Source organism: Accipiter gentilis, chromosome 17, assembly GCF_929443795.1.
Source record: "Accipiter gentilis chromosome 17, bAccGen1.1, whole genome shotgun sequence".
NCBI lineage: Eukaryota > Metazoa > Chordata > Aves > Accipitriformes > Accipitridae > Astur > Astur gentilis.
Genome location: NC_064896.1, coordinates 2,263,350 through 2,279,028, shown reverse-complemented (window position 1 = coordinate 2,279,028; position 15,679 = coordinate 2,263,350). Strand labels below are relative to the sequence as shown.

The window sequence follows — 15,679 nt, the reverse complement described above, 5'->3', positions numbered from 1 at the left end:
GGTTTTCTTTGTTCATGCACAAATCCATTTTGCAAGGTCAGTAAGCTGCTGTACAAAGACTGCAGAGATGCCCAGAAAAAGAGAAAAGATTTGAACGATAGGCAGAGAGAGAGTAGCCTCTACTTCCAACACATGCGAAGCAGAGACACTCGCCAGGGAAGGGTCCCTCCTTCAAGGCCCATCAGGGGACACAGCAGAGCCAGGAGACTCCCTTTTTTTTATTCCTCTAGGAGGTTATAGACATAAAGTACAGCAAAATAGGCAGCAGCTGTGCAGGGAAAGCTGATGAGTAAGGAAGGGAGAAGCACATTTGACATTAGAAGCTCCATACAACAGGACTCCAAAGCATGAATGATAATGGTGATCCCCAGACCGACTGGTGAGGTCTCAGGGAGCAAGAGCAGCTCAGCCTTGCTATAGATCAAGCTACCAATAACATCGAAGCAAGTCAGAGGAGGAAGAAGTCAAGCTCCTTATAGATCCAAAGTTCACAGAAGATGAACAACAGTGTAAGGAAGTCCCTAGATCATGTACTTTGCAACTTTATGTGCTATGCTATGGGGTAAACATAAGATCTATCAAGTGACTGAAAGAATATGTCCAGATCGCCCTTTGGATGAGATTAACAAACCGGGCGGGATCGCAAAGCAGAGCTGGAGAGTGCTTTCGCCCATCCGCAGCTGGCAGGTAGGGGTGCAGCAGCACGCTCTGCCAGGCTGCCAAGGATCAACCGCAGACAAGCGTGGCAGGAGACGGACATCACAGCTACCGCAGAGAGCAAGCTCTCAGGCTGGTACAGTCACAGCAAGTAAGACCGAAATAGTACCGTTAAGATGCTTCCTAGACAATCAGGCTGGACTTGCCTTTTCCTTCTTTCAATTCCACTGTCTCTTATCTATGATTCTCTATGACTTTTCTGCTGACCCGGTCCTGCAATCCTGTAAAGACTCCAGCATCACGACCCAGTGCCCCCTTCAACGTACTGTTCAGCCTGCCTGGACATACTGGCATTTAGTCCAGCTAGGTTTTCTGGCAGGTCAGGTCCCTTCAGGCTCCTAACTGCTGTTACTTTAGCATCAATCAGCAGCGCTACTATGGGCAGGTCCTGGCCTGAACACAATATGACACTTCCCTGAAACATGGTAAGTCCCAGAGAAAGACTTTTAAAAATGAATGAACGCTAATGTGCATTTAGGGCCCTTGAAAGACACAGATTTAAATGTTACTGCTGATGTCAGTGGAAGCTGCCGGTACTCGGACATTTCAGGAGCAGCCCCCATGGCTAGATGAAGATTTGTGTGCCTACTTTTAGGCACCAGAGCCAAAAGAGTAAGCCATCGCTGGTACCGGCAGGTCACAGAGAAAACCGAAAGGCATTCAAGTGCTTTGAAAAGAGATTCAAGATGATAACAATACCAAAAAGAAGCTGACATCTAAGTGGAAGTATTCCTGTGTGTCTGCGCTGGCAGCTGCATCACGGAAACAAGCTCCCGCTCCGCAGGCATGAGGCTATCGGACGGAGGACGGTCTTCAGAGCAGCGCTCGCAGAGGAAGCTAAGGACCCTACGTGCCCACACCAAATGTAGAGACACAAGATGAAGATTTCTGGAAAAATCTAAAAACATCTCAGACGCTTAGGAATCTAAGAAAAGCTTCAGCTAGAATCAGCAGTCACTTACACGAGTTAAAAGGAATACTTTTCCATCACGCTTTCTCTAACTTTGCAAATACCTACAACAACAGTAAACACAGAAGCTTATGACAGACTTCAGCATTCACATCCTAATGCATTTCATGAGTTTCTTTTGAAAAATCCCAGCATTAAGTTTTATTGCATTTGTAATACTCCAGATTAATCAAAGTTTAAAGTAGTTGATACCACTAATCTACTAGAACCATTGATTACTTGATCTCATTTTCTTCTGCAGACACAGTCTGTTGCCATCAGCTCAAATTCACCAACTCTTTTCCATCAAAGCAAATGAAATGGCAATGAAACATCACCCACCCAGTCTGCTTTCATGGAAAAGAAATCATGAAAGCTGTTCTTATTGGAGCAAAGCTTCAGTTTTAAGAAAAAAAATCTGCAGGGCTTCAATATATTTAGAGAAGCTTCTCTCTCCCTATTCTCCCAAACATCTGTACCCATCTCATTCCTGATCCCTGTACCCATCTCATTCCTGATCCTCTTAAAACAGGTAAATTCAGAGAGACACACTTGGATTACCTTCATATGTTGCTTTGAATCCCAGCAAGTTGCTGACACTATCTGTCTGGAAGAGAAGCCACATCTGGTGGTGTGTGCTAACGATAAGATCAGGGACTGTGGTGCCTGTCAAGCTGTAAAAATAAATAAGAACAAGTAAACAGCCTGTATGTCTCCCCAAACTTATTTTCCCACCAAAATAAAGGCCACACATACCTCTGTAGGAGCAGAAAATAACAAAAGCAATGCCAACACAGCTAAGAATAACCCCAAAAGGGAACACTGTCCAAAAGACTGATAGATCTTCCAGACTGACGAGCCTCTCGGTATGTTTCTGCATACTACCTAAACAGTGAGTCTTCTACTATAGTTGAGGGCCTGCAAGTTATTATCATCACTATAATAATTACAATTCAGTACCATTACTACAATATATTATCCAGCATCAATAGCAACAGTTTCCTTTCTCACTGAAGCAAAACACAAGCAAACAAATGAAATTCCCAGAGCCCATACCAGTGACTGAATCCTCTTAACTGCATTTAGAATATTTTCTAGTATTACAAAAAGTTACTTGCAACACTTTCTCTGCTACATTTCTATCCTGACAGAGAAGTTCCCACAAAAAAACCCTGGAAGACAAGGCACGAGCCCCAGTCTGCTGAATGCCCTGTAAGCCCTTGAAAAGTGCTACTAATCCAGACAGCGCGGGATGATCAGGACATTGCCTACCCCTTCAAGGATACTCCTAGAAGAGCTGAAGAGATTTAGAAAAATGTCACCAATATATCTGTATTAATGAGCCATGGGCAGCTCATTCAGCCTTTGAGATTAATCACCTCGTTGTGGTTCAACACAGCTTTAGAGTTTTATCCCCCACCCACACAAGCACCAGTGTAGGCACTTACACATGCAGAAATGCCTGCTTTGAGCACAGCTCCTTCCCTTCCCTCTGCTTCTGAAAACAGAGTAACAGTGCGTGGGAAGGGATCATTACTACAGGAGTATGAGTGTTATGTTGCCTGTCTTAGTGGCAGTGTTTAATGTTGTTGTTATACTATTTCTGCTAAGGTATCGTCTGTGATAAATTTATAAATTACCTTAAGTGCAGCTACTGCAGGTGGATAGGTATTCTTTTTTCTGTAGTGTTTGCTTAAATCTAAATACATACATATGTATAGATATGGCTTCTGCCTGGCACCGTTCTCAAGTACAATAGCAGCACCTGAAAGGCTTCTTGATAAAATTGATCCCCAAGCTCTCAAGGCAGAATTACTGCAAACCAACACTGCAAGGGAATAAACCCAGCAGCTGTGTGTTGATAGCATCCTGTGAATAAATGTAACTTGCAACCTCCAGGCATAATTGTTGCAATTCCCAGTTTCCTGGGTAATCGGAGACAGTATGGCTGATCTGCCAATTACTGTTTGTTTAGAGTGAAGCCAAATGACTGCTTGAAGGGTTGTGCTACTTCTGCTACTTGCTTGACATTCTTAACACAGGCTACCTGCCGAGTGCCAGATTCTTTCCAATAGCCTTACAGGTACCTAACGTTGTAAATGGGACCAACCGTGCCAGACACGTAACTCTCCTCCCCATCCCAGAGACGTTCGCCAGTCACACGCGCACCAGGGGCTACCGTGACACCCAAAACCAGTCACTGCTCGAGCTTCGGCCGTGGAATCTGGAGCGTGTTTTTCTCTGAAATGACATTCATATCCCCCAAGCCCATCAAAGCTCTCCCAGTTCCGCCCCCACCTTTGCTCTGTTATTGCTTTGACCTGCGTCAGAAATTGTATTGATCCCAGGGTGCTGGTAAATTAAGAAGTAATCTTGTTTTAATGACTGGTTTGCATCCAGAGAGTTCGATGGAGAGTGCAGAAGAAGTGCTATTGTTGATTCTTCTCAAGTTATTTAAGCAGCAGACGGGCAGGAATGAGGAACACACCAAGAGAAAAAACTTTAGAAAAAGGCGCTTCGCATGCTTTCCCATTCCACCTTCACAAGCTGAATTGATTTGGGTGCTTGTTACTTTAGGGAATAAAATCCTTTCTGCACGTCAGAAAGCTCAGCCTAACAATCTGTTGTGTTCTCCAAGATGCATTTTACAGGGATGAGTTGAGACTGGAAACAAGTGGTCCTTCATACCTCAGTTTAGGATAACATCTGCTGCTATGCAAGTTGATTCAAATGTATTTCTCGATTTGAAAGGCTGCAAGACTGAGTTCCTCTTCAATAGCCGAGAATAAATGAAGAGCAGTAAGAAAACTGGAACTCCTATCTTTGACAGGGTTAGGTTTCTGCATGTTGATTCCCCCAAAAAACCTACAGCTTGTATCCAATGGCTATACCCCATACACGAATTCATCTGACAGTAGGTAAGAGGGCAGAAAATACTGAGAAAAGTTGTCCATGGACTTTCAGCCACGTTCATTACAAATGGAGTATTTCTGTGGTCTTCACACCTCTCTCACATTTCATTAGTTTTCAACTTATCCTCCCAGATTAAAAATTAAAATAATAATAATAATAATAATAAAAAAAAAATCTCCCTGTTAGGATTAGCATCAGCAATTTAATGGAAAGTTCTCTTGCACTGGGAGAAGATACCAGATGCTACACCGTGTGCAGACAGTCTCAGATATTCCAAATTTGCATTAGCAAGGTGTTGAATAGCTAATACAGAGTGAGAAAACGTGGAATGATTAAAATCAAATCTAGGAAAATCTTCTTCATGGGCTTTAGGCAAACAAAAAGGGATAGGAAGGAGAAATCATTTCAGCAAGTTATTGCAAACTACTCCCCTGGCAGTAATTTGCACATTTTGACCAATCAGCTGTGAAATGTTCTGTGACACTTTAATTACAAACAATTTTGCAATCATCAGACTTTACATTTATATACATTGCAGGTTAGAGTTCCTGACCTAAGTATCACCGGTGTTCATGTTCTGAAAAGAAATTTATAGGGAAACGAATCTCACAGAAACAGAGGTTTCGGAAAGACAAGGAAACATTAACATAAGTGAGAATGGAGTGGGAGGCTGATTCATGTGGAAAAACAAGTGAAGAGGAAGAATTAAAAAACGCAATATGAAATACTCTCTACCAGTTGGAAAGAGTACAACAGCTTTGCTAGAGTAGCTTTTGGAGAGTTGTTTGCTCTTATACATTTTTGATTAGATAGAAAAGAAGGGAGTCTTTCAAGACACTAAACTTGGATGCTGGTGGCCCTGGTTCCACCACCCCATTCACCACTTCAAATATTCTTTCTGAAAGGTGACTTTTCCCTGCTTCTGCTCCACTACCTTGCCTTGCAAGTGCCCTCAAGCCATTTGAGACTTCGACAAACGCCACCCGGCTTACAACTTCACTCGCAGGAGGCAAACGATACTCCAACATGGCAAGAGGCCACCCTTTCAGAAGCAGTCAGGACCTGAACGCAGTCAGGGGGGCACGATTGAGCTCTAGAATATGGAGCAAAATACACGTAGGTGCTCAAAGCTGACCCGAAGTCAGGAAGTTCAGGCAAGCAGCACGCTTTTGCATTAGAATAGTTCTATACAGGACTCACGATTTGCTCTGCTTCAGCATGGCTGGATTGGCCCTGTACTGGTCCGATGTCCTTTCTTCGTAATTAAAATTGGGGAGTAAAGGGGGGGGAGAACAAAACAAAAACAAACAAACAACAACCCCAAACAACCAAAACACCCCCAAAAACATATTTAGGTGGGGAACACTGATACAGGAAGACCTGGAAGGAAAGCAGGACTATCCACAATGTTTCCTCTACTCCACAGAACATCTTATCTGCAAACTAAAGGGTGTCAATCGAGGGGGACCAATTCTCAGCCTTGAAGCAGCGTGTCTCGTCACTTACACAAATGCACACTGGGTGTAAAACGCTCAGGATGTCACTCAAAGAGAATGGATTTACAGCCACTTTGCATTGCTAAAAATGACTGAACAAGAAGGACAGCACAGGAGAAAGACATCCAAACAGTTCTCAGTTTCTACCCGACTTGCATTTACTCTGGTATCCGAACTTTAATCCTGTTTGCTCAGCTCCCTGAACGGCCTCAGCCTCTCTCTAAGGGGCCCCAACGAAGGCAGTTCAAGAGAAGCGAAGCAAAGAGGTAACAGCCCTTCTGTCAGCTGAAGCCCAAGAGAACGTGATTGAAGGAAGAACACACCAAGAAGAGTCAGCTCCACCAAAAATGACAAAGAGCAGATAAACCATCCAGTAAGGTACAGCAAGCAGACTGGGACTCCTTCATCCAAACACATCAGCTACATCTCGTCAGGCAAAACTTAGGTCTGGATTTCTCACAGGGACAAAGGACATGCTACTTACACGTAAAGCACAGTTTTCTGGTCTCCGACTTGTCCTCCATCACCCACTGTCAGAGTGTCATATCCTCTTTCTAGTTCAAATTCTTCAAAGGTGAGTTTGATAACCTGGCAAAGATGCAGCATGTTAATATGAATCAACTGCCAAGGTAGCTAGCAGATCCTCTTGTCTTGTTTATTTATCTGTTTGTCTATTGAGGAGCAAGTTATAAGAGCATTAATATCTTCAGGACATCACCGAAGGTGACCGTCCTCACTTTTTATAGCACTGTAGCGCTTCTTTCCAGACAGATTGAGTTCTTACTGAAATTACCTCTCAGATTTTTCTGCTTTATCTATTGATTTTCTAGATGACTTTATTGATAAAGATATGTGTGTTGGGATTTCAGCATGCTTTTTTCCCCACCAGCTACTGCTACCCTTTCTTTCATAAACCTGAGATTACGGTGACGGATTTGAATGTGCATATAGGCAGCGTGTTTGTTACACACGGTGCAAGCGGAGAGTCCTTCTTTTGCTCTATGTTGCTCAGAAAGTTCCCCTGGTTTTCAGAAGCTTCTGTCAGACCAAGAAAGGCTTTATGTGAATTACCACTGGGGTAGCTCAAGGAAATTGTCTCAAGCTGTCTGCAAACACAATCATCATTATGTCTGTCCACAGCTGTTTGTTCCCTGTGTTTTCTCTCCTGCTCTATCCAAACCTTCCAGCCCCACTTGATTTACGCAGCCTCCACGTATCATTTAGGAGCAGAAGTCCCATAGAAGTCGAGACGTTTGTGTTCCAAGTCTCTCAGCTGCTTTTGAAGCCTCTCGTTTGAAAATAACTCAAAATTACAATGTGACTTAGGGGACAAAAGTCTTTAATCCAGCCTCGGACACGGTGAACAAACAAAAAGGAAGAGAGTTTAATTTACAGAAGTGCTTTACTTGTCCACAACACCACAAAAAAAAAAGAAATCAATTGGAACTTTGTTTCTCGGAGCTTTTTAATTGACCGGATCCAGGAAAGCACATAAACACTTGAATGGATCCAGACCTTTGTACCCTGTAAATACATTCAATTTCCTAATTTTTAAACAGACTAAATCACCAAATTTAGTTTCACACTAATTTTTGCTACTTCACACAACACAGAAGTTATCAAAAGTAATTAATGAGAAGGACCTACATGCGTGCCAAGGACCACAGACACATGATGCCACTCTACACCTCTTGACTTGGGGCAAAGAAGCAAGACACAGGAAAACTAAAATCTTTTGTCTTGTAATTTCTTGCCTATTATAAAAGCAGCATCTCCTGCACACACTTGAGCATGTGTGCAATCACAGCGGGATAAAAGCCGCAAAGTTAAACCCAAAAGCAATAATTAACTGTGTTATGTTTAATGCAAGCGTGCCTCTACAGCCTCTTCAAGGCTTGTATGGACTCTCTAGGAAGCTGACATCATTCTTCTGTCAAACGCCACTCACCTTCAACCCCTTAAGAAAACACTGGTTAATGACATGTTGAATGGCTTGAGTGTCCTTTAAAAAATAATGGGTGTATATATAGCTTAGGCTGAACTGTCACGTGCTACCCTCTTCTACGTACTTTTCAAATGCATAGAAAAGCAAATTAGATATTTTAGCCACGACATTCTGAAAATAGGTTATTACCCACAAGTCCCAGGATCGTGAAACAGGAGCCTGCATGATACTTGATAGAAGTCTGGAACCATTAATTTTAGTAGTAGAACCAAAATATTAACCTGTGCAGATTATTATTAAACCATGTAATGATGGAATAATGTAATTAATACAAAGAACACAGTGCTGTAAAACGGCACACATCATTAGTTAACTCAGTCATTCAGGTAAACTGCATTCTAAGGAGCCTGACCCTAATTAAATAACTAATTACATTCTAGTATACTGAAGACTATAACCTTGTGGCACAGGAACAGGATGCTGAATACAATATTTATTTATCCATTTTCCTATTTTCTTTTTGGTCTGAAAGCTAGAAATTATTTAATGATTCATTAAACAACAAGAGGCCTACCAGCACACACAAATACGCGGATGACACAAAACCTCAATTTTAAGCTGAAGTGACAGGAAGCAATTAGCGAAGTCAAGAAAATAGGCTGGAATATGACACCTGATTCTAAAGCTTCGTACTGCAAAGCGATTTGGAGTGCAGTCACATTCATAGGAAAAAACCACAATAATTCTCTCCATGGAGAACAGCACCTCTTGCAGTTACACTCAAGTGCTTTACAAGCACACATTACTCATTTCCCCCCCTGCCCGTTCTCCCCAGTCTCAAGCATCTATCTTCATTTGGGATGAATCATCCCCTGGAGGGGCCCATCTCTCTCCACCGATGACACAAGAAGCTTGGACAGAGCTTTATTTGGCTAGCTGGACTCCAGGTGAGAATATGCTCCCGAGAAATATCAACCAGTAACATCCATTATTTCGAGAAGGTTCAGAAATAGTTTTGATGCAAATTTGCCAATTATCATATGCATTTCTCAGTTCCCAAATGGTTTCTTTTTCCACTGTGGTTGAAATTAATTCCCATGGCACTGGCGACCAGCAAAAAACCTATATACCCTGAATATCCCCCAAATAGGTCTGATGTCGCCCTCAGCATAGGAAATAATTCCAAGTTGTCAACTGAAGAGCACTCTGCCCTTAACACTGTTTATGTAGGTTTCTGAGCAAACTTCGAGGGGATTATGTAGCTCAGTGAATCTGGCTCACAGTTCTTTTCCAAATATAGAACAGATGACTTGCAAATGAGTTCTAAATTCAGCTCAGTGGTTTTCCCATCGCTCACATTAAAAGCTTCATATAACAGGACCTGATCCAAAGACCACTCAAGTCAATAAAAAGATTACCACTGACTTCAGCAGGCTTCAGCTCAGGCCCATAATGCTTTTTATCTTCAAAGTATTTTACAGGCTTTTTAATTAATTCATTTTCAATCCTTCCCTCGCCCATGCTGGGGAATGTGCACTGATGAGATCATCCCCTTTGCAATGTGAGTCAGGGAGGTGAATTCTCCAATTTAGCAACATGTTTCTAACATGGGCTGTGCTTTAAGTAAGCGAGAGTTTCATGCGTACTTTTCAGAGGCAGCGCTACGTGACTTGTTAGGTAGGAATACCAGTGACCCAGGTGGCATTAAAGCTCGTGCAACCAGCAGCTCCCAGTGCTATACTGGATTATGCACGTGAGCCACTGAATCAGCCTACGCAGCCAGCCTCGCGAGCTGCTTGCTGGACAAAAGAAACCGTCCGCGCCAGTGAATCTACTTGCCTTTTTCTAATTTTCACCAATCGGATATGGTTCTGCCTGCACAACTTTGGTTTCTGGAGCCTTAACAAACTCTTTAAACAGCAGAAAACACTAAGGGCAGTTGATTTGTTTCCACTGTTTCCCATCCTCCTGAGGAGTGCCAGAAGGGAGCCTGCGCCTCGCCTGGGCTCCCGGACCACGCGGAGCCTCCTCTGCCATTCCCGCTGAGGAACGGCGTCAGGCTGCAGCTCTGAACAGCAGCTCAAATTAATACGAGCGGGCAAAGCACTGCACAAGCAATGAGCAGGCACAGCTGTGGCTTTGCCAAAACAATTAGTGCATTCCTCTCGATGCTCCCTGCTTCAAAGAGTTGGAGAATTTCTCCCTACCTGTAAATTATGCTTTCAGGATGAAATACCCAGAATCCAGAGGCCCTTTATAAACTGGTATTACTAATTAACTCATTATCACTTCAAAGAAAAAGAACACGGCAGTCTCTTTACACACTGAATACAAGCTGCTGATTTGACCAATCCATCCTTATTTCAGTTGTGCTACATTTCTTTAGAGTATGTAATGTTGCAGTCCATGGAGCACAAACTACAGTTTCTTGTGCTACTGAATCTCTGCTCCAAGTTGGTAAGCCTTGAAATCAATGGGTTTTACCAGTTTCGATCACCTCTATGATTTATGAAAGCTGAGGATCAGGACTTGCAGACTCTGTTTGCTAATCAACAGTTTATTACTACTCCAGTTTAAGAGCTGAAAAAGAAACTAACAGTAGAAATTCACAAAGACAGTTAGTTTTTGAAAAATGAGACAGTCTGCCCAGGAAGCTTACAAAAAGGAGAAGCTTGCCCTATCACACTGCTGAAGGAAAAGAAGAAAAACTCTGTGCATGAGGCTGGCAGAAAAGCAAATAAACAGACTCTGAATATTCAACACAAAAGCAATGTGACAAAGGGTCAATAAACAGTGGATATGGCCCGTAAGTATCTCTTGACAATTGATTGCCATCTCCTCCTTCGTAATTTGCACCGGAAAACCCAAATGGAAGCGTTAGCCTACATAACACCCAGGGCACGTCGACATCTAGCTCACTACAAATCCTTTCCACGCACACGCGGACTATTTTATATACACAAAAACTGGATTTTGCTGATCTTTGAAAGACAAAGATGCACAAAAATAAAGGTATGTATAATACATATACCACAGCCTAAGATGCTGATGTATTCGCTATAACCTGTCCATGCACGGGCAATGTATACCCAAGGGTCTGCAGGCCACAGCTGACACTTGAGCAGTAATAGCTGCTGTTACATGTGGTCTGTTCTCCACTTGCACATTACCCTGATGAAGGAGAACCTCCTGGGTCTGATTAACGAGTAAATCACTCCTAATAAATCAGCACTGAAAAATATCCTGATTCCACACTCTAGTTTCCCAGAATTTAGGTCATTACTACGCTCCTACGCAGCCAAACCAAGACATCCGCTGGATGAAACGACCAGCTAATGACAGCCCTTTAAATACAAACTCATTCTGAAATCGGAAGATAGGAATACTCCTCATTAAAATCATAATCCACCAGTGATCTGCACTTATTAAAGGCTTGAACCGAGGTCAATGAGGAGGGAGAAGCAGAACTCAACAGGCTCTTCAGCCAGCGCCGGCTCTAGCTGCCCTGCCGCGGGCGAGTGCTCCGGAGGCAGGCGAAGCGCCGGAGGTGAGAACACAAGATGCCATCCCACCGGCGGCAGCGAGCAGGCTACAGCTGTGGATGGTTGCCAGCGTTTCTACAGACCGTAACGACTTCTAGCAAAAGATGAGATCCTGGGATACCAACACGCTCGCGAACTGCCTTCCTCGGATCAGCGGCAGAAGGCAGAGTGCCAACACGCAGGACTGTCTGGAGGCAAGGACCGAGGCAGAATTGACAGAATAAGCATATGAGCTCAGTGCCTCGGCACGCAAGATTTGCTCATGAGCTAATGGAGATGATGTTAGTAGGAACCCAGATACTAAAAAGAATGAAACTTGTCCTCTTCTGAGAGCGGGAGATGGCGAATACCACCTCAGAAAGTATATTTTGAGCTACACAGCGAAGTAATTTTTGTTCTTATGCTCCCACACAGACCTGGAGGAGAGGAACAGGCTGAGTTTGCAGGGCTGGAGAAAGCTGTGAGACACTGAACGTCGCCCTCCCTGAGCCAGCAGAAAATGGAAAGGATTTGATCTTACAAAGGCCAAGGCAGTCGAGCCTTGTTCTCTACATGATCAGCAACAACAGACTTGAATCGCACATGCAGACCAGCGAGAACAGAAAGTCCCCACCAACCTCCCCTCTTCCAAACCTCAGTGAACGCAGAAAGGACTTGTTCATAAATTTACGATACTGCAGAAATAGCAGTAGACAGAAGCACACCTCCCTCCTCACTTGCCCTCTGTCCTTTGAGGGCTGAAATCCCTTTGGTTAGAGGTCAGCCACCAGCCAAAAGGAAGGGAAAAATCAGCATTCCTGGCACAGCCTGCCTGCCCCAACTGAGCGCTGGCTTCATGAGATGCTTTGCTAAGCTGCTCGGCATTTCACCACCATTCACGCCAAAATATCAAAGAAGTTTCGATTAAAAAAAACTACATTCACTTTTAATTACATCCTTAAACAAAAGGAATTTTCAGTAGCGAGAGTATGTGATGAGCTGCGGTCTTTAAAGACAGTTGAGGAACATGTGGAAGAAGTCTCCGGGGGGAGAGGGAGGTACAACATCAGAAACAGAAACCTGATACCAGAGACTAGTCCTCTCTGAAGAAGCATAGCTATACAACTTCTCAACTAAGGCACTAAAGTAACGACATGGAGACGCATCTCCGAGACCTACCTTGGCTGGATTGAGCGCAGTGATGACCCACACACAGTAGGCATTGTTATCGTATTGTACGGGGTAGTTGGGAGAAGTTATCACACCACTGGGACCACGAAGGTACATATCACACATCCTAGCTGTGAAGAGGAAAACAAGACAGATGTGGGAGTGAGGCCTCTTAGCTTTGGGAGATGTATACTGTGTTCTTTGTTTAAGCAGAAGAGAGAAGTAGAGATGCATACATTATGAAAGCAGGGGAGAATTAAAAATTGCTGCTCTGTGTTGCTTTCACTAGCCAAAAGAATCCTTTTTTTCCATGTAATTGAGATGAAGAATTTATCTGTGATGAATAGATGAGTGGGGTGTTTCCAGGGGCTACCAAACAGATGGACCACCAGACCAACCAACAACCACCCATTCTCTAGTGCTCAGACTGATTTTATTTATTTGTTACTATATTAAAGCCCTCACAGAAATACTTCCATGTCCAGGACAGTGAAACCAACTACACAGGAGATGTCAGGTAAGACGCAGTTCCTTTTTAATTCCCCCAGGAAGCCGTATTTCCTTTCTTCATTGCAGGCCAAAAAAATACTGCACAGCAAGTATTTACTAGGTAAGGGCTGTCTTCATTCCGATATGACTGTGGACTCAGAACCAAGATGGCAGCTCAACTTCGTATCTTAAAAACACTCTTAGGTAAAGTAGAAGCTGAAAAGTGCTTAAGCAGGGGAATTTTTGCCTGTGGTACTCCTTTGATGTAATATTTAACCAGAAAATGTGAAGAACAGCATTGTGGTTTTGTAGCTACCTCTGCTGTTGTGATGGATCCTCAAAATTAATTTATGTCAAATCTCAAAGGAGCCGTATTTGCACATGTGGCATCTGCAAGACTTTTTTTCTCTTCCAAATAGCAGTAAAGCATGGAAAATGATCTCCCAGCCGAACTGTTTGATTACACAGGTGGTCACAAGACAACATGAGTAATTCTGAAACGCTTAGGAAGGAGCTGAGGGCATCTATCCATTATGCTTAAACCACACTCCTCCTGTCCCCTCCTGTGTGCGACCCCATCCTGGAGTCTGCTACACCTGTCCCATCCTACCTTACAGAAAAAAAGGCAAATCCCATTATTCCTGTTCTACAAGTGGGCAACAGGAGCACAAAGGGATTAAGTGAGTCTCCTCAGGACTCAGAGGAGATCTGCTGTAGATGGGGAAGCTGAAAAACAGTCTCCCAACAGTGGGAAAAGGTTTGATCACTGGGTATTAGAAATTTCTTACAGTTCAGGGGGTTAAAAGCTGGCTCACCGGGCACCCCGATTTCTGCAATTTGAGAGAAACTCCATACCCAATAACAAAATGGAACAAGCAGAACCATGTGGCATAAAGCCGAAATAAAAACCAAATGAAAAACTTTTTAAAAAGAAGAAACCCCAAAAGTCAGCAGTTTAAAAAAAATTAAGTTGATTCACAGTATTATAATAATGCAGGCAAATCCTTTCTTATCTCTTGCAAGAGGACACCATAAATTTCCTTTATAGTGTCACATATTTATGCCAAATATCCTCTTACACTGATTCAATTTATTCTAGGCTTGTTTCAAGAATTAGATGGGATTCCAAAGCCTTGAAAAAATCTGCAGATGAAATTAAAGAAAAAAAGAACTGAAAAAATACCAATTTATGACTTTAAGAGCTTTAGAGGGATTTAATTAAAAATATTACAAGTTTTTCATTATTAGCATTACAAATATCACAATTATGCATGCGACTTTTTAGAGACAGCGAGAAGGAATGAAAACAAAATGGCCAAGGGCAAAATGGGCATTAGTGTTTTTTCCACTGAAAGAAAACTCCGTTCGCTGATGGCTCATGGCCGGGCCACGGGATAATCAGGATGATGCTAGTGAGGAACCACAGTCCAAGTAATCCCACACTGCTGCCTACTAGCAGCGAGTTCCACGTGCAAGAATCTCCCTCCCTCTTAGCTTTTCCAGGTTTTATTTCAGGCGCTCACTTTTTCTCCCCTCTCCTCCTTATCCCATAAAAATACCTGGAATAGAGAGAACAGAAGGGAACAAAAAGCATTGCTAAGAGGTGGCGACATGTTACATAGGTATGAAGGACACAAATATAATCCATATGGTGCAAAGCTAATAGCTTTTGAAGCTCCATAGTTAATGGAATAGCTTTATTAGTTCCATTATGCAGAGGAACAGGTGTTTTTCTTAAAACCTGACTTTCTGGAATTAAAAAAATTGCATGAGAAGCAAGCAAAGGTTTCTTTCTCAGGCTTGTGCTGAAAAGACTGAAAATTTGAACTCATATTACACTGTCACGCTCAGCCAAAAAACAAGAACGACCATTAGTATACTATAATAGAGATCCTACTGACTTCTGACCACGAAGCCGGCAAGACCAAAATGCAAGAGCACAAACGCACTCAGTGCAGTGCTGAGTACAGAGCCGAATTTTCCCAACAGGGTGTAAGCATCGAGACAAGGCTCTTCTAGCTGTGCCCCTCGCCTGAGGCAGGGTTTTGAGAACAGATCTGTACCGTGGGCAACACAGCAGGGGAAGGTTAAGACCCAGCTGAGGGATCCTAACCAAGTGACGACCAACTTGAGGACAGAACGGCTGATGCACAAGGGGACATTAAGGAGATGGGTTCTCTCATTAGTCCTAATAACCCAATAAATTTTGTTGGTCTTCTCACCTCTGCACACTGGCCTGTGGTCACTCCATGCAACAATTATGTCGCTTACTCTCTTACAGGTGATGCTTTTGGACCCTTGTAAATCATAGCCCTCGTTACAGGTGAACTGGATGCTGGAGCCTAACCTAGCAGACAGAACAAAGGGTGAAGTTAGCAACGGAGATACTTCTGCAGCAACAGGTTTGTCACTTACTTTTGACTATCCCAGTGATTCTCCAAATTGTGAACAGAGAGAGTTCACTGGCCCTCCAGGCAAC

At 43.1% G+C, this 15,679-nt stretch overlaps 1 protein-coding gene across 1 annotated transcript in view; it reads right to left on the bottom strand.

Moving 5' to 3' along the window:
• CSMD2 (CUB and Sushi multiple domains 2) overlaps window positions 1-15,679 on the bottom strand; it is a 310,633-nt gene that overhangs the window by 139,624 nt on the left and 155,330 nt on the right. The window contains exons 9-12 of the mRNA XM_049820686.1: window positions 15,423-15,547; window positions 12,721-12,842; window positions 6,560-6,663; window positions 2,228-2,340 (exon numbers count right to left, since the gene is read on the bottom strand). Of these exons, the coding sequence (XP_049676643.1) occupies window positions 2,228-2,340; window positions 6,560-6,663; window positions 12,721-12,842; window positions 15,423-15,547 (464 nt within the window). The remainder of the gene's footprint in view (window positions 1-2,227; window positions 2,341-6,559; window positions 6,664-12,720; window positions 12,843-15,422; window positions 15,548-15,679) is intronic.